This window comes from Panthera pardus, unplaced genomic scaffold (assembly GCF_024362965.1).
Source record: "Panthera pardus isolate Hobbes unplaced genomic scaffold, ASM2436296v1 HiC_scaffold_12, whole genome shotgun sequence".
NCBI lineage: Eukaryota > Metazoa > Chordata > Mammalia > Carnivora > Felidae > Panthera > Panthera pardus.
The window spans coordinates 53,800,144-53,811,847 of record NW_026526677.1 but is presented as its reverse complement, the minus strand read 5'-3'; the positions used below and the strand labels follow the sequence as shown (position 1 = coordinate 53,811,847).

General features: G+C 39.4%; 1 protein-coding gene across 1 annotated transcript; it reads right to left on the bottom strand.

Annotated features, from left to right (window-relative positions):
• Window positions 1–6,405: 6,405 nt before the first annotated feature.
• Window positions 6,406–7,374, bottom strand: LOC109259995 (olfactory receptor 51B5-like). The gene has a single exon (XM_019437988.2). It carries the CDS (start codon window positions 7,372–7,374, stop codon window positions 6,406–6,408), a length of 969 nt encoding a protein of 322 aa, XP_019293533.2.
• Between the last annotated feature and the right edge of the window lie 4,330 nt (window positions 7,375–11,704).

Here is an 11,704-nt window from a genome sequence, read left to right as displayed (position 1 = left end):
CCAAATAGGAATTGGTGACACCTACCTATATGAGGGACTTGACTTGGCATTAAGGACACAAACCTCATAGTCTTGTCACAAAAATAAGCTCTCTTTCGATGATACCATATATACTTGAATTATAGCTCACACTATAATAATTTGTGTGGGTAAGTATATTATGCAACCACACAGGACCAACTCACTCAGGAAACCCCTGAGTGGGGTGCCTGAAGCTTGTCCAGGTACCTCCTAACCCCATGGGACTGTTATATTACTAAACTTTTTGCTTCAAGGAAGCATTGCTTTTGGTGCTGAAGACAACAGATGGAAACTTAGAAGTGACTATTTCTTTTCAATTCCTAAATTCTACCTGAGGTAATCATATTTAGCTCATTAAAATGAAATAAGCTGTTATTAAAAGAAGATGCAGGGTGGACCTAATCTAATCATACCCTTAAAAGCAAAGATTTTTCACAGACTAGTGGTGGAATGAAAACCCAAGTATTTCAAAGTTTGAGAAGAATGTGACAGATAGTTGCTAGTTGGAAGATATAAGGGACCACATAGGAAGGAATTCAGGCAGCTTCTAGGAGCAGAGAGAGATCCCAGCTGACAGCCTGTAAAAAATTAGGGACATCAGACTTATCGCCATAAGGAAATATATTCTGCCAACAACATGAATTAGTTTGGAAGTGGATTCTTCCCTAGAACCTTCATACAAGACCCCAGCCCGGCCACTGCCTTGACTATAGCTTCATGACACCCTAACAGAGACCCAGGCAAGCCTAACAGACTGTGATGTACAGGACTGTGGTATTATAAACAAGTCTTGTGTTAAGCAGCTGTTTGTGGGAATTTGCTGCACAGCGATAGAAAATGAAAACAGTAGCATTAAATATTAAACTAATATATAAAATCTATGAAAGTTACTTAATGTGTCAATTAGACAATCTAAAACAAATTGCCCCGTGGCAAAGTCCTATAAAGCCTCAGTGGCTAACATTACACAGTTACTTTTCCACTCATATACGTGGTTCAGTTCATTTCATTTGGCTGTGGTTGGGCACATCTGGTGATTTCTGCCTCTCTTGCACTTGCACCTAACATTCAGCTGGATGTAATCTCCTGTCATCTTCCTATTCCCTCCTTCTTATGTCCATTACAGTTTGTGCGTGTGTGTGTTTAAATCTTATTCCTCACTTTGCTCTCTCCCTGTAGCTAAGTCCCATATGTCTCTTCTGCATCACCCAGGCTCCTGCACAAAACTTAATGCAAAATGTTTTGTCTTTTACATCATATTACTAGCGTCTCAGACCTAGGGGCTCTAATTAACTCACCCAATTGAAACATGGATGTATTTTCAATCCAGTGCTAACACTGCTTTCTTTATTGACTGCTATGGGAATGCATCAGCCTTCCTGGAAGCAAAGACACATTTTGACATAGATTATCAGGTCATTAATGAAATTTTAGTAGTCTTATTTGTAACACAGTGATGCAACAACTGGCCGGTAAGCTGACATTAAACTGAGTTATGTATTGACATTGACTTCCAAATACTACTTAATGATATACTAATTGGCTAATGTGTAAGCTCGAAGATCTTACACTGATATACTGATATACTGATATACTAATTGGCTAATGTGTAAGATCGAAGTACAGCCTTTACCAAACAAATGTCCAATTAAGAGTGACCAATAACTCACCAACACCCTGCATATGTGGTCACCCTCAGGCCCTCCAAACGCTAATGTTTTCTCAAAGGTGGATATTCCTGACCAGTCCTGACTGGGTCTTACCCCCAGTGGAGCTCTTACACTGTGACCACCCCAAATCTTAAAGGAATGGCAACTCTTAAGGTTAGGCATAGAGGTAAGAACACACACACACAGAGTTTTGTCCTATAACTGAAACTTCATCAAATTACTGAAGGCAAAAAGCACAAAGAAGAGGAAGGGGAGGACAGAAAGGCAACATAGGGAGATATGAGAGAAAGAAAACTGAACATAGAGAATAGCATGAAGAGGAGGAAAAGATGTGATGTCAGAACCTGTATATGTCATGATGGCCCTGCCCTGCACCTGTACTCCCAACAGCAGCCTCTTCCTCTTCCCACCTCTTCCAAAGAATATTTCTGTTGTAGGAAAAATAATATTGATAGCCCTGGGCTACCAAAAAGGTCTAGGCAGCAACCTGGATCTCTTGATTATGCATATATGCACCCACGATTTAAAAATAAAACAAGGGGCGCCTGGATGGCTCAGTCGGTTAATACTCCGACTTCGGCTCAGGTCATGATCTCGCGGTCCGTGAGTTTGAGCCCCGCGTCGGGCTCTGGGCTGATGGCTCAGAGCCTGGAGCCTGTTTCAGATTCTGTGTCTCCCTCTCTCTCTGACCCTCCCCTGTTCATGCTCTGTCTCTCTCTGTTTCAAAAATAAATAAACGTTAAAAAAGAAAAAAAAATTAAAAAAAAAAGAAAAAAATAAAAAAAAACAAGACAAAACAAAAAAAGCACTGCATATCTCAGAGAGTCAGTATTTTCTAGGGAGTTTTTCTTTTTAGGGAACATTTCTGTTAGAATCTGTTACGCTGGACACAATCCATGGATACACATAGCTTTCCTCAGTTCTCTATTCACCATCTTGTAACATCTACGTGAAGGAAGAATATTCCAAGAAGAGCAATCTTTATTTTCTTCCCTATTCTCTCCCTCTCATTCTCTCATGGTCACCCCAGCCTTACCTGGGGCACCAGGAATTAAGGGCAGAGGCAACTGTGGTCTTAATATAGAACCTGATGCAAATGTTATCTTTGAAGAGTGCTATTAAGATTAATTGGTAAAGTTATTTGTATAGGAAAACGCTTCCCCAGGGTCCCTTTGGCTGCTGAATAATTAGGCTTCTGAGATATCTTCCTCTGGCCTCCTCTGGGGAAGTAGGAGGACCCACAGAGCTGTGTCCTGTAACCCCACATTTTTACTACAGACAGAAAGCAGGATTATAGCTTCTTCTAGCAGATGGAAGTCGTGCTGTCAAATCACCTTTGTCCTTTCTGATCTCTACCTGAACAGAGAAGATACCAACAAAACTGCATTTGCCTTTGTCATTCCTGAATCCAGGAACAAGGAATTTCCTGAAAATTTAAGTGAAGTTTGATAATTCCCTGACAATTACCTCCCCTTGGTTTCAAATGAGATGACTTATTATACAGTATTTCACACATGTATTCTTTTCTTATGTTTATTATTTTTTTCTTTTAGAGAGAGAGGGAGAGAGTGAGCATAAGTGGGGAAGAGACAGAGAGAGAAAGGCAGACACAGAATCCGAAGCAGGCTCTAGGCTCTGGGCTGTCAGCACAGAGTGGGATGTGGGGCTCGAACTGACCAACTGCGAGATCATGACCTGAGTCAAAGTTGGATGCTTAACCAATTGAGCCACTTAGGTGCCCTTCACACGTGCATTCTTAAAGTGATATCATTTCACAAATGAGTGCAGTTACTGATGAATTCTTTTAAACAGTAGGCTTTTTATCTTTCTCTTAGTAAGTCTTATCCAGAGATAATAGTTCTTGCCTTCGGAATATAAGTCAAATAAAAAAAAAATCTTCTTTTACTTTAAGTAATAAGGAGTTTTACTTAAAATAAATTTTACTTTAAGTAATAATGAATAGTAATAATAATTAATAATAATGAACGGAAGTAGTGGAGATGGAGAAGGTGTTCTTTCCATCCTTAACTTCCTCTGATAATTTGTACTTGAGTAGAAAGGGCTGTAGTCACATTCTGGCATGGATAAGGATCTGATGAGCTCTCTTGTCTTGTCTTAGCCTCGTCTCCTAAATTTGTCCTGGAGTCTAGCCCAACTGCGAGAAATTAAAATGAGAACGGGTGCAATGTAGTGAACCATACGAGTCACAATTTAGCTTCTGACATTTCAGATTCAGTTAAGTTCCTCTTGAACTCTCCTCAGCCCATAAGTCTTTCTCAAAGTCAGTAGGATCTGAGAAGTCACAATTAGTAGGAGTCAGCCTCTGAGAATGATTTGAGTCTGAATTCCCTTTCCCTGAAAACTCTTTGCCAAGTGCAAACTTAAGGGTGACTTGCTTTGGAAAATCATATTTTGAGCTGAAAATGAGGTAAAATAATGAGAACGTAAGACAAACAACAAGAATTCCAGCATTCTCTCTGTTTCATCAGTAGGAAGATTTACCCTCTCATCCACAGAACTTCACATCGCTTGTGTATAACTATTTCTGGAAGCACCACTTTCTCTAGAACAGATGGAAGTCATTTGCTGAAAGACACCCCAGTCAGGATAACTTCCAACATGAGGCATAGGACAAGTCATTGGAGAATGGGAGCAGCTGTTAGCCTTTATCAACCAACACTCCAAACAGCCAGGTTTGAGGGCACTGGGAGGAAGTGGGTGGGGCACCATTTCCTTAAGTGGCCATTATGGCTCTGCTCTGCATGTGTTTTCCAAACCTTATTCATTCCTTTCATATTCCCTGCAATACTGCCAGTGAAGTACAGAATCCCAGAGGCATAATCTCTCTGATTTGGGAAGACTTCCCATTTCAGGTAATGAAAGCCTTTCTTTGACATAGAGTTTCCCAACAAAGGTCACACCCTCAGTGCCTGTCTCTTGTGGGTCACAGAGCTCAATCTTCATGAGACTATGTGTTTTGAAGATATTGAGACAGCTTCATTAGTAAAAATATCTAACTTTCTGAGTTAAAATATTTTCCTCTGGCCTTACCTGGCAATGGATCTCAGCTCTGGCGTCATGCAGTTTTTAAGTCCTATTCCTACCCCATAATATTCATGATATATATGAAGGTAACATTCAAGCATTCTAGGTACCTTCATTACAGATTCAGAGAAGTCTTTTTCTTGGGAATTTTTTACTATTTGTTGATCAAGGAGCAAGAGGAAATAAAAGGGTAGGCATGGCAAGGAGATAATCAAAGACATAGTTCCAGCTGGAGTTTAGCTTTAGAAAGGAAAGAGTTGGTATTTGCCTGTGGTCTGCTTCCTGGGGAGCAGGGGCCATAATCTTGGTGAAGCAGTTCCAATTGACTTGAGAATAATAACCTGAAGTAAGCAGCAAATGTGAGTGATGAGTAGCTAACACTCATAAGGGGCAAAGAGTAGGTACACAGTTCTGTAAAGTGATATGGACAAAGCACCAATCACATCAATAGCATCTTCTGTATATTCTTTCTCCTGACTCATCTACTTCCTTCTTTGCCCCAGTTGTAATGTAATGTAATGTAATGTAATGCAATGCAGACACAGCGTCCACCCTGGGAGGATATTTTGACTTGAGTCACATTCTCTTCCCAACTCATCAGAAAATCTCAAACAAAATGTGCAAATCTATTCCTTCAATCCCTCAAGTTTTGTTTATAATAAAAGGAGGGAGGAAAAAAACATTTCTTCCATTCAGACAGACCAGTTAGCCATTGGTAGATGTTCTGGAGATGGTACCAACATCAGAGCTAACAGTGGAATAGTAGGATATGAATGAGGGCAAAGAAGGAAGGGAACACTGACTATGTCTATTTCCTCTTTTTTATCCATTGTTCCTCTTATCACAAACTAGTTTTTCACAAGTTAGCAGTGTCTTGGGAAATAAATACAAGCTTATTTTTTTAATATTTTTTTAAATATTTATTTTTGAGAGACAGAACACAAGCAGGGAGGGGCAGAGAGAGAGGGAGACACAGAATTCAAAGCAGGCTCCAGGCTATGGGCTGTCAGCACACAGCCTGACATGGGGCTCGAACCCACAGACTGTGAGATCATGGCCTAAGCCGAAGTCAGACACTTAACTGACTAAGCCACCCAGGTTCCCCAAGCTTATAATTCTTGAGACAAATTCATGGTCATTTGATGGAGAGGGGAGGAATCAATGATATGGTTGGGATGATAAGTGATTACAGCACTGAGTGAGGAAGAATTCATACTTCTTTACTGGAAAGTTACAGAACATCAGTGGTCAGACATACAGGTTCCCACAATTTGTGTGAATTCTGTGGAGCAATTCATGGGAATGGCATTGTATATAAACAGACCAAACTTTATTTCATGCAAACCAACTCATTATTTTATATCCTTATAACTCCGTTCCTATCTGCCACCTTTCTAAACCCTCAAGATACGTATTATAAATACATTATAGACACAACTATAAACACCCATGGTGTTGTTATCACAAAAATTGAGTGGCAAACAGATATTAAATATACAATAATTTTCTTTAAGAAGAATTGCACAAACTAGATTAGACCAAAGACCTGAGCTTACAGAGGTACTACAGGGAAATTTTTAGCTCTACTTTGACAATTATTTTACCAAGAGATTTGATCATGGGTGTTTGATATGAGATTTCTTTGCTCCACTGCCAAAACCCAGATTTCTTACATTCTGTGTGAGGGACTATGATGGTTAGTAAAAAGGTGAAGAAAGCCACTCCGGATCTGCTTGGTCTTGACACTATAGATTATAGGATTCATTAGTGGAGGGAAAAGAAAATATACATAGCTCATAGTGAGGTGGACAATATGTGGAACCTGCTTCCCAAACCGATGAATCAGAGACAATCCAATGACTGTGACATAGAAAACCAGGACACAGCAGATATGGGAGACACAGGTGTTGAAGGCCTTGGCCCTCTCTTCTTTGGAGGCAATTCTCAGGACACTCTTGAGTATCAATACATAGGAGATGAGGATGATCAGAGAATCCAGCACAAATATAAAGACTACAAGCACAACTGGATACAGTCGATTGAAGGTGGTGTCAGCACAGGCCAGTTTGATGACATCCTGGTGAAGGCAGAATGCATGAGAGAGGACATGGGAATGGCAATAGGGAAAAAAATAAAGGGGTACAATTGGAGGGATAACAGATACAAACCCCCTCAGCAGAACTCCCAGTCCAATTTTCAGCACTTGAGTATAAGTGAGTATGGAGGTATATCTAAGGGGGTTGCGAATGGCAATAAAACGATCATAAGCCATAGCCAGCAAAACACCAGACTCTACAAAGGCAAGTGAGTGTGTAAAGTAGGCTTGAGAAAAACAGGCTACTTTCCCAATCTCCCTGTGATCCAACCAGAGGACTCTGAGCACCGTAGGCATCGTGGTCAAGGTCAGCCCTAAGTCTGTGGCTGCTAGCATGGCCAGGAAATAGTACATAGGTTCATGAAGATTGTGATCTTCCTTAATGAGAAGGAGGAGGGTGCTGTTGCCTAAAAGGACAGAGATGTAGATGAAAAAGAAGGGTGTGGAAATCCAGTGGTGAGCTGCCTCCAAGCCTGGAAAACCAGTCAACAGGAAGGAACTGGAATTGCCGTTCGGCCTCTCGTCGGGTTTATCCAAAGACATGTCTTTTTTTTCTGTTATTACTACAGAAATACAGCTCCACTTTCAAAGTATCCCTCCAACTATATCGTCTCAGAATTCTTTCTTAAATTAGGTAATAATGACATCAATATAAGCTATTGTTTCTCAAAACATATTCTCAAAACAAGTTGTATCTTCTGTGTTCTTAACTGCATATTCCTGGGACCATCCCTTACCTACTTAATTAAATCCTTGGTGTTTCATATGGTCATCTGCATTTTAACAATGTCCCCATGAAATGTTTAAGCCATACTACCTTTAGAAACCATCTATATCAACTATTCAGACTTCACAGAAAAAACCCTATTTGGTGGATTTCAAGGAACCCAACCTTGACCTAACTATACTTGTCTTCATGGTGATTCCTAACTCACATTATCCTGTATATGTGTGACTTTGAATTCTCAACAAAAGTTCCAGGGGTCTAAGAGAAAAAAAAAGGCATGGAAAGAAAAGCTGGACCACTACCACTGTTGCTAAGGAGCAGACAGATATGAGGAAGAGGTGCTGTGCCTTCCCAATTCATGGACCTGTGTTGGAAAAACAAACATTACATTTTAATTAGCCTTCCCCTGGATACTACATAACTTTTAAATATCACTACAACAGCCTAATTTTAAGTTAGATAATTATAGACCCTGGAGCTGGAATAAATGCTTAGGCAAGCCAAGGACATGGCTCATCATTGACTTTATCCTTCAGTTTGAAAAAAAAATTATCTTATTTCCATGTAATTTCTTTCTCCTTCCCCATTATTTTTCTGTAGACCCACCCTAGTAACTCCCTAAAATCTGATTTGTCCGCTTTAAAGCTCTCCATTTGTGTTAAACATCCACCTTCTTGATCTCCTTCCTTCATATCCAGCCGTGGGCTTCTGAACCTGTCCTACCCATAATAAATGAGAGCCCTTCTGCTGCTTAAACAGAGTTGCCTGTTAGTGGAAGGAAGAGTTATGTCCCTTAAGAAGGTTTCATTGTCTCTTCTGCTACTAGATTATGGACTACTTGAATATAGAAACTATGTTTTATTTGCCTTACTCAACACCTAGTGAAGTACCAAACATGTTGTGTATACATACACACATATTACATACATACATCAATTATATGTAAATACATGTATACATACACATATACATGCATACACATACATTTATACAATTATACATATATACATTAAGTCACCCAATATGTTTTCAGCATCCACTATGTGATAGGGATGGCATATTAAGTACTGGGATTAAATGCTAATAAGACAAAGTCATGGATTTTATAAGCCATAAATTAGGTTAGAAAATAAATAAGAAATATCTAGATAAATATAAGTGCAATTTTAAAATAAAACAGCACTATTTAATAGAGATTGATTGGGATGATATTGCATACAGTTTATTAATTTGGATGATCTGTCTCTGAGGAGGTGACATTTGAGCTAAGACCTGAATAACAATGAAGGTTGGCCATATGAAGATCTGGAGGAAGACTCTTCCATTTAAAAGGGAAAATTAGCATGTCTGGAGCTTGGTGAGCAAACAAGACAGAGGCAATAGGTACTTTCAGAGACCCAGGCGGTGGTCAAGGGCCTTATAGATAACATAGGGCCTTATAGACAACACTGGAACTCTATTTTACTACAAATGTGACGAAAACACATTGAACAATGTAAAAATCACAGTGGAGGAGGGCATAGTGACATACTGAAATCTGCATTCTTAAATTATCAGTTGGACTGCTTTGTGAGGAATGGATAATCAAGCAAGATCCAAGAAAGGATAGTAGTTAGAATGCTATCAAAATAGTCCAAGCTGGGGATGGTGATTATGACTAGGAAAGCAGTGGAAATAAAGAAAATTTAAACAGATATAGATACATTTTTTAGGTGGTACCAAGATTTGCTGATATATTGGAAATGGGAATGAGGGAGAAACAAAATAAGACTGGCTCATTTCTTTGTGTGTGTGATTTATGGCTTGAGCAAATAGGAGGATGGGGAAGTCATTTCCTCAATGGAGTAAGTCTGAAAGACATATATTTACTCACAAGGAAATCAAGAGTCATCAGTAAATATGGTTGAATGGGAGCAAATGGATGTCCTTTTTTTTTTTTTCTTTTTACATACCAGCACAGTTTATTCAAGCTTTTTTCCTAACTTAAAAAAAGATATTCTCATTCAAGTATGCTTCTTTGAAGTTATTTTGCCAGTGGAAACCACCACCCTTAAGATGTTCTCAAAGAAAACCATCCTCTTACCTTGTACCTGTACAGATGAGATTGAACTGCAAGCTTCTAGCAATGAAGTGGTGCCAGACAACTGGGCATGAGATGTTGATTTAGCCCTTTGGGGCTGACACTAAGCAACATAAAATTGGCAGAATCATTTCTCATTCTCCACACTCTGTCTTCAGGATTAAGATACATAAATTTAGAGTTTATTGAAAATATAATGAGTATTGTTTATTTTTCAGTCACTGGATACAAAGATAATCCCATATAGGTGTTCCTCTTCTTAGGTATTCTAAATACAACCTCATTCCCCTTCTCTGACTCTTAAGCAATGATCTTAACCCAATGTCTTAAGGCAATTTTGTGAAGAATCCTCATTGTAAAAGAATATGTAACACAGTAATATAAATCACAATAAAGCTACTCAAAATGGAGGAGAACCATTCTATTTTTCCAATAACCTTCAATTCAGTTTCCTCTTCTCTATTTCGAAGAATTCCATTCAGATCTAACTTGTACTTGGTGCTATGAGAAATTCACATGTCTTCAGCTAGGAGCTTCTCTTAGTTTCTGAGAAGAACATTGAGGAATGATTCAAAAGCTGAGTAAAGATCATAGGGGAGGAAAGAGGTTATGAAAATTTGGAATAGCACTAAGAAGAAGAATATATAGTTGACTAAATTCAGGCAGTCTTCTACCATTTACAGCTATAACCATTCTCTACCTCATTTCAATATAGTGTGGGATTAGAAGTGCCTCTGTGATCATCCCCTAGAAAGGACAGGAGACATGTGAGAGGGCCAACCATATTCATACCATGGAGCACGGCAGGTGTCTCATATGCCCAGATATCTTTCCAAGTGCTACCAAATTCACTGAGATCTGTGCACTCATAGAGAGCCATGAGCTATAAAAATCCTTTCCTTCTTCTTCCCTCTGTTTTCTCTCTAGATAAGCTTATAGAGGAGTGCCCTAGTACCCTTTCCTATATATGCTGGGTGTTTGCCCATACTCACATGCTGCCTCGCTTGGATGTTAGGGATAAAGAAAGGGGTTCTTGGGTCCTGCCTGGGGACTCAGATCACATGGCTCCTTCTCAAAGTCAGTTAAGAGATGCAGTCAGTTGAGGCTATTAATGAAGAAAGCACCTCCCCCAGAGTTTTCCCTTTTCCAGCCACTGTAGCTCTTAAAAAGCATTTTCTCTATCTTAACCCCTCCTGCGAAGGAAGTGGAACATTTAACTAATCTCTCCAAGGTCTTAAAGCATCTTCTCCCAATCAGGTAAGGGGTTAACAGAACCTCAGGTGGCAGCTTTATGTGTTAGAAATCAGAGTGCTTGTCTTTGTGGCCCCAGCAGACCTTGGTATCACCTATGGGAGACCACTTATCCTCCAAATCTACCTCAAAGGTCAAATCTTTCCCAGTTGATTTCAGGAGAAAACTTAATGCATCTTATTAGCCTAAGGCTTTTGAATTAATTCTATTTTCTGCTTGGTTTATCTCAAAGCTAGCTTGAAAGTGGAAAATTAGGTAGACTGGAGTCAATATATAAAAGTCAGTCAGCCTCCTCTAGTAACTAACATGAATCTTCAGTCCTCATTTTTCCCTGATTGGCTTCACATCGCCAGAATTTTTGTTTGCTGGAAATGACATGAACATACCTATAACACAGTGCATGCCTCATCACTTTAGCCCCAAGGATGATAATATCTGTGGTTTCTCCTTTGACCATGCATGGCAGGAACCATCTTTCCTGTTACTGGTTTTAGAGGAAAAGAAACATATAGTACTCATGAACAAATTCCCTGTCCCTAAAGATCTGTTTGGGTTTCTACCATGTTTTGTTAGGATTAAAGCAATGTTTAATGCAAATCTGAGATGCAAATGACTACTCTTAGAATCATCAGCTGGCTACTAACTGTGATAGGCTGAATTGTGTCAACTTGAAAATATTCGTATGTTGAAGTCCTAACTCTCAGTACCTCAGAATGTGACTGCATTTAGAGCTATGCCTTTAGGGAGGTTATTAAGTTAAAATGAGACTGTTAGACTGGGCCCTACTGCAATCTGACTTGTGTCCTCAGAGGAAG

Excerpts from the sequence above, each read along its gene's own strand:
- LOC109259995 (XM_019437988.2), bottom strand. The coding sequence starts at position 7,374 with ATGTCTTTGGATAAACCCGACGAGAGGCCGAACGGCAATTCCAGTTCC.